General features: G+C 39.8%; 1 protein-coding gene across 13 annotated transcripts; it reads left to right on the plus strand.

The window, feature by feature from the left end:
• The first annotated feature begins 229 nt into the window (after positions 1-229).
• Positions 230-21,066, plus strand: LOC108606559 (homeotic protein female sterile). 13 transcript variants are annotated; one of them, XM_033294584.1, is made up of 12 exons: positions 234-298; positions 1,147-1,410; positions 5,022-5,319; positions 5,394-7,236; positions 8,160-9,672; positions 9,778-9,948; positions 10,857-10,976; positions 11,044-11,175; positions 17,889-17,947; positions 18,125-18,257; positions 18,328-20,867; positions 20,938-21,066. In XM_033294584.1, exons 4-12 carry the CDS (start codon positions 5,905-5,907, stop codon positions 20,977-20,979), a joined length of 6,042 nt encoding a protein of 2,013 aa, XP_033150475.1. In that variant the 5' UTR covers positions 234-298; positions 1,147-1,410; positions 5,022-5,319; positions 5,394-5,904; the 3' UTR covers positions 20,980-21,066. The 13 variants fall into 13 exon arrangements, with proteins under 13 accessions (XP_017852249.1, XP_017852253.1, XP_017852258.1 ...); XM_033294587.1 differs by having other exon boundaries at positions 9,778-9,936; XM_033294588.1 differs by having other exon boundaries at positions 8,175-9,672.
• Positions 21,067-21,527: the final 461 nt, after the last annotated feature.

Here is a 21,527-nt window from a genome sequence, read left to right on the forward strand (position 1 = left end):
GCGCTCTTAAGACTCTCTCTCAGCAATAGTATGCTTATTGCATTTGCGCGCATACCAGATATGCCTTGTGTGTGAATAGTACCACTATATCGCCGCCGATGTACGCGTGAGTCGCGCTCTCTTCACTTACTAGTGTTTTGTGTATGTGTATGTGTGTATATGTATTCGCATTTTGAGTAATTTCGAAAAATTTTTGTATATTTGATGGCGACAACGACGGCTACTCACAAGAAACGCGCGTATGTCGAAAATTGTAGCGCGTACGTATATCGGTGTGTAGAAATTGCTAAAAATTGTGGTAAAAACTGGCAAAAATTATATAAAATGTTAATAAAGTGTTAACTAAATATAAGACGCGCTAATTTCAATTAAAATATATATGAAATACAATGAAATTTGCGCCAAAAAATTCATTTGAAAAATGTGAGACTTCAATGGACATGACATTTTTTTTTTTTCATTTTGCTTTTTTTTTTTTTTGGTGGTGGTGGCAACGAACAGCGCAACCAGAGCACTACAAAAAAATAAGAAGAAGCAGCGCTATCTGTCTCTGTGTGTTGTATGATGTGTTTGTGTGCGTTTAGCAGCAGCAAATGGCAGTGAATAGTATTAACAAAATAATATATACATATATATGTATATAAGTATATGCACACACATATGCAAATTAAATACGCAAACGCGCTAAAGTTTCACTTGGCTTTGAATATACTACGGTTAAAATTAATTTTTAATATATGCTCATGAAACATAAATAAATTTTGTATTATTATTTCGTACGGACGTGTTTTAACATTAACATTATGTAGCCATTGCGTGCTTGCATGTGTTTGTGCTCGTATATATGTGTATGCATTACGTTGGTTTGCCGCTGCTACTGCCGCCGATTTTTAGCGTATGACGTAGCCGCGTAGTTCGTCGTAAGCCGCTTACGTTTTGAGTTAACGTTCTCGCCTCTCCCTCGTCGTACGTTTATCAACTAAAGCGCCACGCTACGTCATGTTTGAATTTTTGTTATTGTTCAATTTGCTTTCTCGTATTAATGCATAAATATATAGCAACAATATCGAGACGCGCGCGTGCGTGTGTGTGTGTGTGTGTGTGTATATATGTATATTAATGCATTTGTTGGCTTTTTTTTTGCAGTTACACACGTTAACAATTGTGTAGAATTTACAGTTTGCTTGTTGTAATCGTTATAAAAAATTATACAAAAAATACATGTATATATGCATACTTATATACAACTGCAATAACAGCAACAACGTCGAAGTAAATTATTAAAATTTAAACAACAAATACAGAAGGATACTGTAAACAAACACCAATATCGGATACCCCAATTACCACAACAACAGCAGCATCATATTTTCCGCTGCTTTTTATGGATATTTCTTTTTTATTAACAATGTGAGTTGAAAAAGTGTGTTAAAAACAAAAGCATATACATATATAAACATTTAAAGTAAAAAAGGTGCGTTGAGCGCACGTGGCGCATGCCCCACAAGACAGCGACGCGCTTGCCTCCCCCTTCTACCAATGTCGTACTGTAGCTACAAAAATTCAGGCTCTAATCAAACGCAAGCCAAATGCTTGTTTATCGATTCAGTATGATTTGAATGAACAAACACAATTCCTTAAATTTAAATCACTTTGTTGTTAATGCAACAATTATATATATAAGCAGCCAAATTAAAGCAAAGTCATTGTTTACATGCGTACGAATGCATTAAAATTTGCCTATTGCGTGTGTTTTGCAATCGAGCGTCGTAAACTTTATATAAAAAATAAATTCGCATCAAATTAAATTGCAAGTTTCAGGATTGCTGCATTTGGCGCGCAATTTGTTTATTATGATGCAACTTTGTTTTTTTTTACTTGCAATTTAAAGATTTCCTAGTATCTATGTGCGTATATATATTTGCATTAAGCAAAACATATTTCATTGATAGTTTTTGGGATTGAAATTGAGTAACCACTAAGCATTTGTTGTTGTTACAGCAGCAGAAACTGCATATACATGCATATGTATTTACATATATCTATTGTTGTGGTTGTGCGTGTGTATAGATGTATTAAACCGGCTTTAAATTCGTGCCACTATTAGCACGATTTATATTCACTCTGAGGAGGGCCAAGCGCATTCCCGACTGTCACCGCCGCTCTCTCGCTCTCTTCGACAGAGGACTCTTATTATGGTTTTTGTTGGTTGCTTACTTGCGTTTCGCTGTCGGCATAACATACATACATACATACTTGCAGATACAACTACAGCAACAATAACAGTTGCTGCTGCTGCCTTTTGCCGCCTCTGCCTTTTTTTTTGCTTTTCACTTTCGAACTCTGTAATCGAAAAAGCGACATGCAATACAAGCAAAAAATATATAAATTTTGTACTCCTCTCTCTCTCTTGCGGGTCTCGTGCCGCCATATTTGCATTTGTACGTTTGCGTTGTTGTTGTTGTCTCGCTCTATCTCATAGAATTGCTAATGCTCTTGTGTATGGTGGGATCACTTGTGTATTATAAATTTATTTAAATAAATTTATTTTGTAACTTGTAGTTCAAGTGCACGCAACTGTAAATTTATTTGCAAAACTTATTAATATTATTGAATAAACAAAATTTTACCGGAATTGAATAATGTATTAAAAACAAAATAAAGAACCTTTTTTGTGACCTTTGTTGATAAACTTTGCTAGGTTTCTTTGCTTCTCTTTAGCAAAATATAAAATAATTCTAATAATAAGGTGGCTTAAAAAGTTTTATTTATTTACGAATAGTTGCCGTCTGGCGCTAAAAAGGCAACGATCATTATATTGTTACCAATCAACCAGCCCACCAAGCACCACCCCACCTCCTTGAACCACACACTTAAAAGTCAGAATATATGCATGCCATTGCTGTTGCTGTTCATTTTATTTTCTTCTTCTTACTCGACGTCATCGTGTTTGCCTTGAATTCACACATTTACCATGTGTGTGTGTGTATGTGTTACATACGTAGCCGAACCACAGCTACAGCTCCGAACGTTACGCTCTTGCTCTCGCTCACGCGCTCTCAACGTGAAGTTGAAATTTTTGCTGCAAACTCAAAGTCGTGTCTACTGTACTACATAATTACAACCCACGTTTGCTTTTCGGTTCCGTGCTCGCTCTCTTTCTCTTGAGCGCACTCTCTGTATATGTGTGTTGCCGCCAGTTAATGTTTTGTTTTGTTGGGAGAGTGTATACATACATATACATAGCGGCATGTTTGACCAGCGACTTGCACTCACGTTAGTTCTTTTATTTATGTATGTATTATATTTATCCTTTCTTTTTGTATATTTTGATCTGTTATTGTATATTTAATACAACTTAACTATGTTGCTTTTTCTGGAATAGATATCAAAGCGGGGACGATTGTTGTGTGCCGGCCGGCAATATGCATGTAGATAAAAGAAGAAAAAATATACATATGTATACATACATTATCTTGTATGTATGTATGTGCATTACGCACGTTGGGATATGTTGAAAAAAAAAAAAATTAATTAAAATTGACCACTGTGCAAACTGGAAATTTCACTTGTGTGATATTTTAAATGCAACGCGTGTTTTAAGTTGTACTTAGTGTCATTTTGGCGGCCGTCAAAGCTTTTTTCCGCATCGCCGCTTCACACACACACACACGCATATTTGTACGTGCATACTACCAGTGCCCGCTCTTTGTCATCATTATAGTCAGAATGTTGTGTGTGAGGGTGTTTAAAAAAAAGGAAAAAATTACTCGTTTGCCGTTTTTGTTGTTGTAATGTGCAACAACAACAGACAAAGAAGTTTATTACGGCATGAATCATACTACAGGCGTGTGTGCTTTACAGCTGCTGCCATTGCTTCTGCTGCTGCTGCTGTTGTTGTTGTTGTTGCTGGGGGAACGTAACATAACCAAGTTAAGTTGGCAGCAGCTACAAATATACACAGTGGTGAATTTCTCTCCGATACACAGGCGTGTCGTCCGTCACACCATAAGCATGCCCAAATGTTTTGTGCATTTTAGGCCATGTGTTCTGTTTATGCATATTTTGTATGTATTTCTTTCCAATATTATATTTTATATAAATTAATTCGTTTCATAAATATAGATTGTGTAATTGCAACTGGCAAAACATAAATTTCAAAGCCAGACAAACTGAACGCGTGCATGTGTGTGTGTGAGTGCAAGCGAGACAGCTCTATATATGATAGTGTGTGTTTGTGTGTGTGACGCGCGCTCTCACTCTTGACAATATTTCGAACTTCGAAAAATTGTCTCGCCGCTCCATACGGATTAATACACATATACACAGTTGCCGCTGCTGTTGTTGCGAGTGTTGAGTGCCAAAACGGCGGCAAAGTAACTACACACATACACATGTAAATGCATTGAAAAAAAAAACAAGTAAAATAAAGGCCAAGCCAAAGCGTAATATAAAAAAAACATGATGTAGAAGAAGAAGAAGCAGCAGCAGCTGCAGCTTTATACAAACGCACTAAACTAAAACGTCTCTGTGCCTGTGTGTGTGTGTTTTTAAGAAATGAAAATTGTCATAGATGCAAAATGCGAAGCAGATGCAAAATAGTAAGCAAAAAAAAAAACAAACAACATTTCGCAGCACTTGAATGTTGTGCATATGCATTTGTGTATGCCTGTATCTGTGTACGTGTGTGTGTGTATTTGTTTATTTCAACTGCTCGTTTTGTTGTTTATGTAACAAATAATGAAATGTGTTTTTTGCGCGCGCGCTCTTATCACACGTTTCGCTTGGAATGCTCGAATGTGTGTGTGTGTGTGTGTTGCAACAATTTTGTGAATAAAATGCGCCAATATTACCGGCAACAAGCCAAGTGTTGACAAGATAAATAGAAAGAGAAGCAAGAGAAAACCAATAATAATAACGATAGACAATTAACAATAGCCAATGCATATCTACTCTGAGCATATAAATTGTATTGCATTTAATTTGTTATTCATTATTTCTTTTATTTTGTTCAAATACAGATTCCTTGCTTGACAAAGCGCCTGGACCAACAAACAATTCACATTGAGAACAAGCAGCCACGAGAGAGAAAGAGAGACAGTGACTACAAATATTAAAAAAAAAATACTACATAAGCACACTAATTAAAGCTATCATCAACATATTAAAACACAAACGCGCTCCCAACAAAATAGTAAAAAGAGAGTTTGGCCGAGAAAGATAGTGAGAAGAAAATAAAGGAGGCATTAAAATGTTAACAGTGTCCAGATTGTACGCATAAAAAAGTAAAGGACATTTTCAGCTACAGCAGCTGTGGTGGTAAATAATATAAATAGAGTTGTGCGAAATTGTTATTGAATATATTTAATTAAGAAATTCTCTTTCAATTGCAGTTGACAACAAATTGGCCGAGCATGCAACGCACACAAATATTCGCAACAACAAGAGGAATTAGATTACCAACAACATTATTGACATACGCTGTGCTTCACAACGGCCAGCAAAGGAGCTGCAGCAGTCAAGGCAGCAGCGGCAGCAGCAAGTATCGAAGGAGCAGCAATAATAGCAGTAAAAGCAAAAACAACAACCGCAGCAGCCACAGCAGCAGCAGCAGCAGGCGGCTCTGAGAGGGCGTCTGGGGGGTGGGACGGACGCTTACGTGACGAGACGGCCCCAGGCGTGTGCGTGTTGGCGTTGGTGTGTGTGTGCGTGCGTGTGTATGTGCGTCGGCCGTCTCAGTCAGCAGCAGTTTGGATCAACACCCACAACAGCAGCAGCAGAAGCAGAAGCACCAACATTAGAAGCAGCAGCAATAGCAACTACAGTTGATTACAACCATAAGAAGCTAAAGCCACACCACAACAAAACGCAACAGCAGCAGTAACAGTAAAAGCAACAGCAACAATGTCATCCAACGAACCACCGCCACGGTATGAGCCTCCAGTGGAGCCCATAAATGGCATTGTACAGCCACCGGTTGTGCCGCCACAGGATCGACCCGGACGCAATACGAATCAATTGCAATATTTGATAAAAACTGTCATGAAGGTCATCTGGAAGCATCATTTCTCTTGGCCCTTTCAACAGCCGGTCGATGCAAAGAAATTAAACCTGCCCGATTATCACAAGATCATCAAACAACCCATGGATATGGGCACCATCAAAAAGCGCTTGGAGAACAATTACTATTGGTCAGCCAAGGAGGCGATACATGATTTCAATACGATGTTCACCAATTGCTATGTGTATAACAAGCCCGGCGAGGATGTGGTTGTGATGGCCCAAACGCTTGAAAAGGTCTTTCTGCAAAAGATCGAGTCCATGCCCAAGGAGGAGCTCGAACTGGAGCCGGTAACAGCCAAAGGCGGCAAGAAGAAACAACGAGCGCCTGCTACCCCCAAGTCAGCGAACAGTAGCGTTGCCAATAACGCCAGCACACCTGCAACAACACCTGCCTCATCGGCAGCCAGTATAGCTGCAGCAGCTGCTGCCGCTGCGGCGGCGGCAGCGGCGGGCGGAAAATCAGCGCAGAGCACACCGTTGGCGAACATGTCGGGGCTGCCGAACTCAGCTGTAGCGACGCCCACAACGGCCGGTCTAGGATCAGCTGCGGCACGTCCCCTGTCAGCCATGGGTGGAGCGGTTTCATCGACAGCTGGAGGCGTTGCACCGTCCATACCACCGATTAGCACAATGCCACCGCATACGGTGCCCGGTAGCACAAATACCACAACGACCGCCACTAATCTATCGGAGAATGCAGCCGCCTTAAATGCCGCCATGGCCAGTCTGTTACAGCAGCCACAGGGCGGAGCGGCGAATGCCTATGGCAGCTCTGGACAGACCACTCTAAACAATAGCTCCCTGCTCGATGGCAATGCAGCTGCTGTGGCTGCGGCTGCCGCGCATGCGGCGGTTGTTGCCGCTGCCGCGCACCAACAGGCGGGAGCCGCAGGCGTTGGCGGTGCTGGCGCTGGCTCATTATCCACATCGGCAGCGGCTGTCAATGCCGCCAATGCGGTGCAAGCGTATGTCAATAGTGCGGCGGGAGTGGGGGTGGTTGATGCGGTGCTGCCCCCACAGCAGCCGGCGAAAATGAAGAAGGGCGTCAAGCGAAAGGCGGACACGACCACGCCCACAGCGAACGCCTTTGAATCGCCCTATGCCCAGATGGACTCCAAAGCGGCCAAAATAGCGACGCGAAGGGAATCAAATCGTCAGGTAATTGGCAAGAAGGTAAGAGGCAAATCCACAGACAGACGTTTTTATTTAACTCCAACTGAGTGTCAGACTGTGAGAGTGTGTATGTGTACGTGTACGTGTACGTGTACGTGTACGTGTACGTGTACGTGTATATGTGTGTGTGTGTGCAATATGAGTCTAAGAGGCAAAATCAGTAGCTACACTGAGAATCACTGAGTTGAGTTGAAAAACAATTTTGAAATTGAGTAACGCACAAACTAAAAATATAGTTTTAATATATTACATTCTTTTTTGTAGTTGTTTTTATTTATTTATTTACACACACACACACATACATACACACACACAGTTAAACACGCACGCACCAACACAATACATTATGCAATATTAAAAAAAAAAAAATAATTAACAATATTGAAATAAAAACGCTGCATTTGCCTTTTACGCTTATAATATTTAAGGATGACCTTTTTATATATACAATATATATATGCATGTATCGGTAGAAAGAGTTATAGCTTTAATTTAGCAACAAATGCTATAAAAAAAATGCTCGAATTAAAAGAAAGAAATTTACGACTTCATTTCGACAGACATGTATATATATATATATTTGTATGTGAATAGTTCACGGATGTATGTATGGTATATAACTTTGAAATCGATAACTATCGATTACTCGTCGCTGTATGTACAAGACATGAATTATGAATATTAATTGCTAATCCATTGCCGTCTGCTTTGTTTTTCTTTCTTGTTTGTATTTGCTTCACCGTTATGCGACTCATCCACGTTTAATCGTCAATCGTTTTATGTCATTGCACCACCACCAACAACAACAACAACTTCAACTACAACTACAAACAACCAAAACACCACAAACATCAACAACAACAACACCACCACCACGAAAAATCGATGAATGATAACGATAACGATCTTAATTGACCAAACAGGATCTTACATTCCAGGGCTCCGGCTATCCCATGTCGCCACTGGGAGCCACTGGCGTGCCCGGAATGGTGGCCAGTGGCCCCGGCAGCGTTGGTGTACCGAGTGGTAAGAACAAGGAGAAACTATCGGACGCACTCAAGTCATGCAACGAGATACTCAAGGAGCTTTTCTCGAAAAAGCATTCGGGCTATGCCTGGCCTTTCTACAAGCCGGTGGATGCGGAGCTGCTTGGGCTGCACGACTATCACGACATCATCAAGAAGCCCATGGATCTGGGCACGGTCAAGCGTAAAATGGACAATCGAGAATACAAAAGCGCACCGGAATTTGCTGCCGATGTGCGATTAATATTCACCAACTGTTACAAATACAATCCGCCAGATCATGATGTCGTTGCGATGGGCCGTAAACTGCAGGATGTGTTCGAGATGCGCTACGCCAACATACCCGATGAGCCGGTGGGCAATTCGTCGCACCACCATCATGGCTCGTATAGCAACTCAAAGCATGATGCCAGCGATTCATCCAGCGACGATTCCAGTGACACGGAAATCGAATCCAATTCGGATGAGGAGCGAAGCGCCAAGCTGAAGATGCTCGAGTCGAAGCTGCTCGGACTGCAGGAGGAGATACGGAAACTGGTCGAGGAGGCCACCGCCAAAAAGAAGGCCAAAAAGAAACTCAAGGAGAAGAAGAAGCACATTGGCCACAGCGGCGCTAACAATGCGATCATCAGCGGCATTGGTGGCAGTGCGAACAACGCTGTGAATGCCGCCGGTGGCGGTCATCATGGCCATGGGGCAAACGCTGTCAGTGCAGCCCATGCGGGCATCGGTGGCATGCCACCCAATATGGCGGCAATGAACGCAGCGGGCGCAGCCAGTGCCAATTTGTCGGCGCTGCTAACGAACAGTTTGGTGGGTGCCGGTGGTGCAGGACTCGCCGGTATGGGCGGCGTTGGCGGCGGTGTTGGGGGATTCCACGACATGGCCGCGATGGGAATGCCCGGTGTTGGTAACGCCGCCGGTGCGGGCTATCGAGGCGGACTTAATGCGACGGGCGTGCCAGCGGGCGGTGGCAAAGCGGGAGCCGGCGCACTGGCCGGCGCTTTGGCTGCGGGCGCGGCTGCTGGCGCGGGCAGTGGTGCGGGCAGTGGCAGTGGTAAAGGTGCTAAATCGAAAGGACAGCGCGGCGCTAAGGGCAGCTCTGGTGGGGGCGCAAGTGGTGCGGCGGGCAGTGCGGCTGCTGGTGCGGCGGGCGTTGGTGCGGGTGCAGCTGGTGGCGCCGGCGGCAACGCCACTGGCAGCGGCAGCAACAAGCGCACCAAGGGCAGCAGTAGTGGCAATTCTGGTGCTGGCGCGGGCGGTGCTGCCAGTGGTGCTAGCAATGCGCGCGGCAGCAGCAAAAAGAAGCCCAGCCAGGTGATGAACTTTGATTCCGAGGAGGAGGACACCGCCAAGCCCATGTCCTATGATGAGAAGCGACAGCTTTCCTTGGATATTAACAAGTTGCCTGGTAAGCAATCGATCCATCGATCGATCGATCGAACAAGTTTTTATTTATCAAAAGTTTACTGATCGATCTCTCCCATTTCCATCCATTTCGCTGATGACCCCACAGGTGACAAATTGGGGCGAGTGGTGCACATCATACAGAATCGGGAACCATCGCTGCGCGACTCCAATCCGGATGAGATTGAGATCGATTTCGAGACACTGAAGCCGTCGACGCTGCGCGAGCTTGAAAGCTATGTGGCGTCGTGTTTGCGCAAAAAAACACGTAAGCCATATTGTAAGTTTGTAACTAAACCGAGACCACAACAACAACAACAACTAAAACAGTCAATTCAACTACAACAGTAACCAACTACAAACAAAAACTTACTTTTAAACAAAACGTTAAAGTTGACAAACGAAAATTATGTTGTTTACGCGGCTGCAAACAAAGAAGAAATGCTTATGATTTTGATTAGTCTGTTTTTAGTTTGTTTTAAAAAAAGAAGCAAATTGTTTTTCATTTAAATCACGCGTTATACATATTTTATATAGTGGTCCATGTTTAGTTAGCTAAACTATTGCAACTACTACTACTACTACTACTACTACTACTATTACTACTATTACAGCAATTTTGAAAGTACTTTCATTGCTTGAAAGCATAAAACAAAAACGCAAATTCATTTGATTTGTTTGTTTGCTCAAATGAATATTCGTTTGTGTTTTTTACATAATCTATTATTATTTTCATAAACACAGAGACGACGAGTAAAGTAAAAAGTACAGTGCATGCTGCATAGAAAAAAAAAGCTTCAACTATTTTGCAAATAAAACAATAAACACACTCTCTCGTACTTCAAAAGTATAAAGCGAGTGTGCACTGTATTTGTTTTTTTGTAAAATAATTGACAATCCAAAACTATCTCAACTCATCGCTATGCTCGCTCTCTTTCTATCTATCATGCCATCTCGCTTGCTTACGTATTGCCCATCAACTATCTCTTTCACACTCGCATCAAACTATATCTTACTCTCTCGCTCGCCATCTAGCACTCTATCTCTGTCTATTTTGCTTTCCTTCAATTTCTCGAACTTCTCGATGATTATGCATGCCCAGCTCTCTATATATACAAATATCTAGCATCGTTTCTTCAATAACAAATATATCCTAATATATGTATCGAACATTTTAACACTTTGCAGATAAAAAGCCTTCCGGTAAATCAAAGGATGAGCAAATGGCAGAGAAGAAACAAGAGCTGGAAAAGCGTTTACAAGACGTCACCACCCATTTGGGCGCCAGCAAGAAAACAGCCAAGAAAGGTTTGTATAAACATAAACTAAACATTTAATTGAATTGCGAATCCTAAACATGATCAACTGCTTACAGATGATAGCACATCGAGCAAAGTCGAGGCTGTGCAACCAACGAATCCCGTATCATCAAGTTCCAGTTCCAGCGATTCATCGTCATCGAGTTCGAGTGATAGCAGTTCAAGTGACTCGAGCGACAGTGAAGCAGGTTAGGACGCCGTTTTCTCTTTGTTTGTTTTTGTTTATATTCCCACACACACACACCCATATGTATATATATATATTTTTCTATATATATATATATATATATATATATTATTTTTTTTTAATCCAAGCCCTTAAACTCTCTCTATATACATATGTATGTATATATATATATTTGTATATATATGTATATGTCTATGTATATATATCTTTATATATAAAAAGCAATAATATAAACTGAATAAACACATGCACAGATACACACACACACATACACACACACATTTGCATACAAACAAGCGGATTCAAATAGATTTTTTTGTTTTTAAATATTACTATAGATATTCTTTTTTTTTATAATTTTAAATGTAAGCTGTAATATCATGTTAGTCAAAACTGAAGCACACACACACACACACAAACACACCCACACACACAATGAAATGCATAAGAGAGCATTGAGAGAGAGAGAGAGAGAGTGAGAGTGAGCAAAGTTTAGTTTTTAATTGCTACAGTGTGGGTTCTATACATTAGTTTATTATTCAGACATGCACACACACACACACACACACACACACACACATGTGTAGACATTGCGTTTAAGTTTAAATTGTAAAGTTCTAGATCAAAGCAAATCAATTAATTAGTAGGAGAGCGTGTACAGTTGTGTATGGAATTAATGAATGGAAAATAAGAGAAAAAAAACAAACGTAGGTCAAGATGTAATAACAAATATACATATATATATGTATTTATATATATATTAGTAATAGCGAGAGTTCACTGTAAATTATCGCGCTTTTAGTGCAGCGTTGTTTTGTTGTTCTTCTATTAATATTCAACTATTTCACATAATTTATATATTTGAATTACATATTAACAAAGCGTATTTTAATAGCATTAATATTCAACAGCTGTGTGTGTGTGTGTGTGTTCGTTAGTGTGTGTGTGCGTGTGTTTGTTAGCGTCCGCTTTAGTCATTGATCACTTTGCTCCTCTCATACAATTTTGTTGCCAACTTATGTATAACTTCAACAATAATTTAAATAAATACGCTTTTTTTTTAATATATGTATTTATATTTTTTTGCTATGGAGGTAGTGCAAGGAGAAAGGAACACTAAGAACAAAGTTCACGACAAAAGTGCAATATGCGTTTTTATATAAAAACCCAAAATTAAACAAAAACACGAAAAAAAAAAAAATAAATTTTAAAATAACTTTGGGTTCAACGCTTTATAATTTTTTTTTTTTATATAAAAAATAAGTATTTTGTCATATTTCAAATAAAAATCTCAAAATAAAACGTCGAGTAAATTTACAGTTACAATTTAGTGTATTTGTTTGGTAATGTGCAGCATTTGGAATTTGTTAAACAAATTGTTGTGCTGTATTTTTTGACAATTGTTGAAACATATACATATACATGATATTCTTGTTGTTGTCATAAATTTCTGGTTATGCAAGCGAATTGGCAACAATTGGCGCAAGAGAGAAAGATCTTAGAAACACACACACACACACTTATGCACACACACACATACACATTAACAACAATAAATACAGAACTGCTTATTATATATAAATGATATACATATGCATATTATATATATACAAATATATATATAAGTTTATATGATATATAAATATTGCCTAGGTTTAGTTTATACGCATATATAATACTTTATTATATATGTTTATTATGCAAATAGATATTTTATTTAAGCATTTGTAGGTATTAAACAAATTGTATTTATAATGATGAATTAACAACAGCAACAAATTCATAAGAGAGAAACCTTGTTTTGTTGTTTAATTTAATTACATATGCATATGCATATAATATATATATATATATATATATATGTATATGTGTATGCATTTGCATAAATATATGTATGTATGCTTATGTACATACATATATATTTAGTTTGATTGACAACAAGTCTTTTACGTACTAAAAAAACGAAACAAATTTCAAATCACTTATGTTGATCAAGAATTATAATATGATACATAGAATTGTGGCTTACGCAAGTAAGCTTTAATTTATTTTTAAGTATTTTGAAAAAAAAAGAAAAAAGAAACTATCAAAAACAAAAAAAAAACACCATTATTATTATCAACATTTATTATTATTATGATTATTATGAGAGTTTTGCTGAAAAAAATCGTGAAGCAATTGTGTATTGGGGGCAGCCAATCTGAAAAAGAAAAGAAATGAACCAACCAACAACAACAACAACAACAACCAGTCTACCAATCTAACCAACCAACCAACCAACCAATCAATCAATCAATATAAAAAACAAACGAACACATAATTAATAATAAACAAACAAAAAATGCCACTCCATTTATTATAAAATCATTAAAAAGCGAGCAAGCAGTAGAACTGCATGTAAACAAAAGCAATAACGAAAGTTCTATAAAGCATAAGATTATTATGTATATGTTTATCATCATCAGTAGTGCATATATATAAATTGTAATAAATAGAACCACAAAAACTCACTTTCATATTACACCAGGCGCACCGCATATAAAAATATTCTAAACACAATCTCTCTTAAATCATATGCCTCCCATTTATATGGCCTACTAGTATATCAATCAATTAGAGTCAAACAATTTGTTCAATTCGCTTATAAGAATTCTCATTCAACTCGAAGCATTCATTAGCTACCTTTATGAACAAATAATGTCCGTATAATCAAACGTAGCTCACACACACGCACACACATACATATACAATTATTTAGAACGAACACCCCAACTGTGATTACTTTCGTGTCAGCCAGCTTTTTGTCAACTATTGCAGTTGCAATCAAACACAATCAAACATGTATGCTGCCTACTTATTTGGGGTTCACACACACACACACACACACACCTGCACACAGGCTCCGACATATTTTGCATTCGGACAGACAGTTTATAGGGCTTAAGATTTTTATACACCGCATACAACAAAGAAACATATATATTCTATATGCTATAAAATATTGTATACATATAACGCTACAAATCAAAAAATTCAATTAAAAAGAAGTTAACAACATGGAAAACCCCAATCAACCAAACTAATGCTAATTACAAACAAAAACAAGTTACCACTTACCATTTAAATGTGAAACAAATTTACATGAAAAATGTTTGAAATTGAAATTGATATTAAAATAAATACACTTGCAGACAATGTGTAAGATTAAGAAAGAGAGACGAAGAAAAATAAACTGAATGAAACTAAACTATTTTAAACCACAAGTGCTTACGTAAATACGTAAAGAACCAACAACAAGAACAACCACAACAACAACAATCAACGACGCTGACGACGACGTTAACAACAACAACAACAACTACAACAACTGCAGCAACAGGGAGAGAGCAGAAAGAGAACGTAAGAGATCAAAAGCTTTTTAGACGAAATTGAGCAGGAGTTTAAGTGTTGCATGCATGCATAAATAAATAAATGGTTGTATGTATGTTTGATGTATGTATGTAGATAAATTCAATGTTACACACACACACACACACACACAAACACAAACACAAACACAAATATATATATGTACATACGTAAAGCGACTTGAACCTTTTGTTTTTTGAGCATTTGTCTTTAGTTTGCTTTTGCGCAATGCTGTTGCCGTTTGCACTGCTTGCATTTGTAAGCAGTGCATTTTGTTTAGCTGTCAGGCGATCGAGATCTCTATGTGTGTCTTATATATACATAAGCAATGTTTTAATTTTATATGTTTGTATACACAGACAGACAGACAGACAGACAGACAGACAGACAGGCAAAACGGGATTATTAATCAATAATGCTTCCACAATTTGAATCAGGCTTAAAAATGAACTTCCAACACAAATACACACACACACACACACACACACACACACAACACTCACACATAAGTTGATCAACTTGTAAGTTAGTATGTATAGTATTTAACTATTTGTAGGCTAGTTTCGAGCAAGGAACAGAAGAATTGCACAGGCAAACGGGAATTATTAACTACCTGCTTATTATGTAAATGTGTAAATAGTATATGAAAAAAAAACAAACAATGTATTCAAACTAAAACAACAACTTCAACTATTATAAACAGTGACAAAGCAATTACGTAACGCCCATGGGTCACAAACTAAACTAATGATGAGAGATAGCCAGAGAGTAAAAATAAAATATAAAAATGAAAAATAGTTAACTGATGACAGACCGACTGTGACCTTAGAGACAGACTGCAACCCAAAGAGGAACAAACACAACACCACAAACAAAAAAAAAAAAAAAAAAAAAAAAAATACAGAAAAAAAAAACAAATAATAAACCTAAACAAAACAAAGTATATATATATGCAGAAAGTAATGTTGTATTATGTTTATATATGTATGTGTGTGTGTGTGTGTTTATATACACATATACATATGTGCATACATAAAGCTATGTATATATATATGTATATATCAGAGGTATGAGATGAAAACAAATAATTAAATGTATTTGTAAAAGCATTTTTTTATTTATTTTTCGGCTGTCGGCTTTCCCCTTTACACATTGTTTGCACGTTTTTTTCAAGTTAAAAAAAAAATGAGAACAAAAGCAAAGAAAAAAACAAAAACTATAAATGAATGCGAATAAAAAAAAGAAAACAGTTGAGAGAAGAAAAACAAACAACAAATTGCATTAAATAAATTTCAAATTCAATTACCAAAACGCAATTTTTAAATATTAACTAAAGCAACAACAAAAACAATAATGATATAAATGCAAAGCAATAACAACAATTTCAACACACACACACATACACACAAACACACACAAAGAAAACGCAAAAATTACTTAAAATAATGAGTGTCAAGTAGAGAATTAAATTCATTTGTATATTTTTAACAAAACAGCTTTGCGTACACACACACACAAAAAGAAAGAAATAAAACACATATACGCCTTTTTAATATATAGAGAACACACATACACACATTTTGTTTTTTTTTTTAATTGAATATGTTTAGTTTTTCTCAATATTGCGTTTTGCTGTTTGTTAAATAATAATAATAAAAAAAAAGAAAGAATTCGCGAACAATTTTTTTTTCTTTAATTTATAATTTAGTACTTTTTTTTTTTTACATATTTTTTAATGAAATGAATAGATATTTCTTGTTAAATGAAAGCTCCCCTTTTCCCCCGCTACTGCAAACTTCAATGCCTAAAAATTGAAATTGTTTTCTAATTTCCATGTAAGTCACTTTTGTTTAAAATCTAGTTAAAGCTACAAATTAAAATAAAAATAAAAGGTTTAATCATAATTTATATAAAAAGTAAAACCAAAACAACAACATATAAACAACATACACTCACACACACACACACACACATAAACACATGTAAACACGCTCAAAAATCTTGTAAAAATAAAAAATGAACGTAAACACGTAAAATATTAAAAAACAAATGGCATTTTTGGTTTCAAATAATTCACAACAATACACAAACACACACACACACACACACAGACAGACTCGAACATACAAACAAACAAAAACAATCTCAAAACATATAAAATTAAATATAAAATAACATAAAACAAAAGAAAAGAATAGAAGCGAATAAGGAAATGAAAATGAAAATGAAACAAACAAAAGCAAATATACATACATAGTAAAAGTCTTAGCTAAATGCAGGTACAACAGCAATAACAAATTGAATTAATATACGCACACACGTACTTATAGCATTAATGAGAATTATACAATTTATATAGGAAAGAAAACGAAACGAAGTCATGCATAAAAACATTTATACAAATATATACACCAATATACATATTATATATATATATATATATATACACGTATGTATATATATATATGTATTTAAATCATTTATAGTAAAAAAAATTTAATATTAAAAGTAGCTGCAATACAAACAAAGCAAAGAACATTATAAATTTATTAAGTCTTAACAAGCAAGCTACAAATGCAACAAATGCAAAGTAACAGCAACACCAACAAAAACTAAATAATTATTAAAATGGAAAAAACAAAAAAAAAACAAAAAAAAAACGAAACAAATACAAAAACGAAAGCAAAGGGATTACAAAGAAAAGTTTATTAAAAAGAAAAGAAATTAACAAAAGAGAAACTGTGTGTTTTTAATGAAATTCATTTTTTGTTCATAAAAAATACCAAAATGAAAATTACATAAATATGCTAATGAAAACGACTGAAGCACTTTGACAGCAACAACTGTAACAAGAACAAGAACAACAACAACAACAACAAACAAAAAGAAAATAACAATTGGTTGGTTTGGTTTCACCCCCCACCCCCCAACGCACCCCACACAAAGACCCATTACCACTACTCCCAAATCCTCGAGTCTGCTAGCGAGCGAACGAGCAGTCTTCTTCTTATTTGCAGCAACATACTTTAGAGAAAAACGGTTAGGCAAGAGCGGCTGCCCCAGCGATCACCGATCACCGATCAATACAACAATTGCTTCACATTTGGTATCAGCGATCGCGAGCTACGAACAAAAACGATAAACTGAGCAAACTGAGGTATTTCCACAAGTAAACCAACAAACAAACAAGTCTAAGTCTAAATCTAAATCTAGCACTACTTCCTGCGTTTCCTAAAACTAAGCAATGTGAAAAACAAGCAACTAATATGTATGTTTTATATTATTACAACTAATAACAATTTACAGGCGATGGTGATGATCGGCCACCACGCAAGAAAAAGTCACGTGATTCGAATGGAAGCAATGTGAGTAATTATTTCAATTCAAAAAATGCTTACAACATTTGCAAGCTGTGGCTGTGGCTGTTAGGCTGCTAACATAATGTTAACAGAATCTAGCATCTATGCTAGTTAACAGCCTGAGTCTTGCGCTCTTCTATTGTTCACACTCAAACATGCTCTGCTCCCCCATCTGTTGTGTAGGTAATAAACCCCAATTCAAGTCTGAGCGCCAGCCTGCAAATGGCTCTGGCCGCCGGCCTCCCACCGAGTATTCCGATGCAGATTCCACTGGACGTAGTGGATCCGGTGTTGCTGGCGCAGATACAAAGCAACGGTAAGTATTGAATGGCATTGGAAAGCTCCAAGCATTGTGACTAACTCTCTCCAATTTGTGCATCGTTTAGCCGCCAACTTCGCCAATCAGAATCATGGATCTATGCATAATAACAACAATAAGACGTCAGCGGGTGGTGGTGGTGCTAGCGGCGCTTATGGCTCCCAAGCTGCTGCTGCTGGTGGCGGCGGCGGCGGCGGTGGCGGCGGCATGTTGCATGCCTCGTCGCATCATAAGAATGGCATGGCGGCCAATGAGCTGTATGGTGGTGCTGCTGCTGGTGGAGGCAAGCCGGGTGTTGCTGGTGGCGGCGGTGCTTACAGTAGCTCAGCGACGGCTGCTGGCGGCGGTATTGGTGGCATTCGCATTGCTAGTAATCTGCACAAGCAGCCGGAGCTGGGTGATCAACATGCTGCTGCTATTGCCGGCGCCGGCAATAATAACAACAATAGCAGCAGCAGCAACAACAACAACATGATCAGCAACCCTCCTTCATTAATCGTGAGGGTGGGCCTGGATGCCATGGGTTTAGCCACTGGCCTTAAGCAAATACCGCAATTCGATGATCCCGTGGAGCAGTCGCTAGCTTCGCTGGAGTTTAACGCCAGCTCCACGGGCAAATCATCGCATGCGGATAACTTTTTAATGGCCCACCAGGCACACTTAATGCAGCAACCGGGCAACCAGCAACAACAATCGCAGTCACAGTCAGCGCAGCAGCAGCAGCAGCAGCAGCAGCAACAACAGCAACAACAACAGCAGCAGCAGCAACAGCAGCAGCAACAACAGCAGCAGCAGTATGGACTGCAACAGCAGCAGCAGCAACAAATGGACTACATGACAGAGCTGCTGTCGAAAGGAGCGGAAAATGTCGCCGGCATGAATGGCAATCATCTGCTAAACAATCCGCTATTCTCACTGGACATGGCCGTGGCTGCGGCCTATCAGCAGAAGCAGCAACAGCAGCAGCCGCTGGGCACGCACGGGCAGCAGGCACAGCAGCAACAAGTGCACAACAATGGCTACAACGTGCCAGACTTTAGCAACATGCCGGGCTTCGATAATCCGTCATCATTCCTTGACAGTCTAATGGGCAACAGCAGCGGCGGCGGCGGCGCCGGTGGCGGTGGCAGTAGCAGTAGCAGTAACAAGCTCAAGGACAACGAGCAGCAGCAACAACAACAACAACAACAGCTGCAGCAGCAGCAATTGCAGCAGCAACAGCTGCAACAGCAATTGCAACAGCAGCAGCAGCAGCAACAACAACAGCAACATCATCACCAACAACAACAACAGCAGCAGCAGCAGCAACATCATCATCAACAGCAACAGCAGCAGCTTGCACAGCAGCAGGCTGGCAATAAAATGCTTATTATACCAAAGCCCATCGAGTCCATGATGCCCAGTCCGCCCGACAACAAGCAGCTGCAGCAGCAACTGATGCAGCAGCAGCAGCAGCAGCAACAACATAATCAAAAGGTGATGCCACCGCAGCCATCACCGTCGGAACTAAAAATGCATGAGCGCAATGCTCACGGCTTCGCTCAGGTGTTCAAAAATGCCGCCGAGCCAAATCTGAAGAACGCCAGCTCGTGGTCATCGCTGGCCTCGGCCAGCTCGCCGCAGAGCACCGCGACAACATCGAGCAAGACCAAGCCGGCCATGGACTCGTTCCAGCAATTCCGCAACAAAGCCAAAGAACGCGATCGTCTCAAGTTGCTGGAGGCCGCGGAGAAGGAGAAGAAGCATCAGAAGGAAGCTGCCGAAAAGGAGCAGCAGCGAAAGCATCACAAGTCCTCCTCCTCCAGCTCCAGCTCGTCCGGAAATCGGCATGCGGCCTCTGACTCGGCATCTGGGGCAGCGCAGAGTGCCGTTGCCGCTGCGGTGGCAGCACTGAGTGCCGCCAATGCCGCGGCCAGCCTTGCGAATCCGAACAGCAATGCTAGCAGCAACAGCGGCGGAATCGGCGGTGGTGGTGGCAGCAACAGCAACAGCGGCTGCAGCACTAGCGGCAATGCCTCGACACAATCCACACATGGCAGCAGCGCGGACAGAGAACGCGCCAGCAGCGCCCAAGAGGCATCGCGCGCAAGCAGCGGAAGCGGCAGCAGCTGCGGGGCTGTTGCTGCCACCAGCAACAACTCGAACCACAGCAATGGGCCCAGCAGTGTGGGCAGCGGTAGCGGCAGCGGCGGCGGCGGCAGCATTTCCCTCGGCAGCAACGCCAGCGGCAGTGCCAGCGCCAGCGCCAATGCATGCCTCAATCAAAGTAGCTTAAGCAATATCAATAGCTCCGGCGTTGGTGGCCTTCTTACTAACGCTGTGAGCAGCAGCAATAGTAACACTAACTTACTGGGGGCTGCCAGCGCATCCGGCGCTAGCAATCAAAGCAATAGCGCCAACAGCGGCCACGTCGGCAGCAGCAGCGGCAGCGGCAGCGTCACTGCTAGCTCAACTCATAACGCAGCCGGCAATGGACATCAGGCCAGCAATGCGCAGTCCCAACACGCGGCAGCAGCAGCAGGCGGCGGAGCGGCAGCCCGCAGCCCAATTATCAGCAGCTGTCGCAGTGCTGGCAGCCTCCCCATTGGGCCCCATGGAAAGTGGGCGGTAAGTGGGAATGCCCAACATTCAATTCTCACTGCAGAATTTTTTAATTCATTTTCATTTTTCATTTCAGCAAAAGTGTGCACGATGCACAGCCGCAAATCTCTCGGGTTGATGACATTAAAGCATCCCCGAGTCAAGGACAGAACTCACCAGCTCAACAATCCCCACAGGATCGGGCTGCGGCCAAACGTGCCGATCTCCGGCGAGCCGAACAAGAGCGACGTCGACGCGAAGCGGTAAATATGCAAAACATAATTCATTTCAATAAACTAACTAAGCTTGAACTCTGTTTTATTTAATACAGACAAAAATGTCTGTTCCTTTATTTTTTCCTATGCACTTTGACATTTTTATAGAACTCTCTATGTCCGTTCGTCTGCTTGAGAGACTATAAGAGCACATACATAAAAGAGAACACACATCTCTTTTCTATTTCCCAATATTTAATAAAAAATATGTAAAGTACTAGCACACACAGCTGTGCTTAGTGCGATGCCCTAGTCAAAGTGTATAAAAATGTTGGCTGCGTCCAGCTTTAATGTGTGCTTGTGTTTTTTGTTTTTTCAATGTAAAAGTTATGTTAAAATGCAGCAGCTGTTAAGCCTAACATAAATGTTAAGCAAGCAGTGCGGCTATCGCTTGCTGCTATTCAAGCAGTGC

This window comes from Drosophila busckii, chromosome X (genome assembly GCF_011750605.1).
Source record: "Drosophila busckii strain San Diego stock center, stock number 13000-0081.31 chromosome X, ASM1175060v1, whole genome shotgun sequence".
Lineage (NCBI taxonomy): Eukaryota > Metazoa > Arthropoda > Insecta > Diptera > Drosophilidae > Drosophila > Drosophila busckii.

Bases quoted from the DNA above. Each gene is read 5' to 3' on its own strand.
- LOC108606559 (XM_033294584.1), top strand. From the start codon at position 5,905: ATGTCATCCAACGAACCACCGCCACGGTATGAGCCTCCAGTGGAGCCC. The intron at 7,237-8,159 runs GTAAGAGGCAAA...TTGACCAAACAG, and splicing joins GTCAGGTAATTGGCAAGAAG to GATCTTACATTCCAGGGCTC. The intron at 11,176-17,888 runs GTTAGGACGCCG...AACAATTTACAG, and splicing joins CTCGAGCGACAGTGAAGCAG to GCGATGGTGATGATCGGCCA.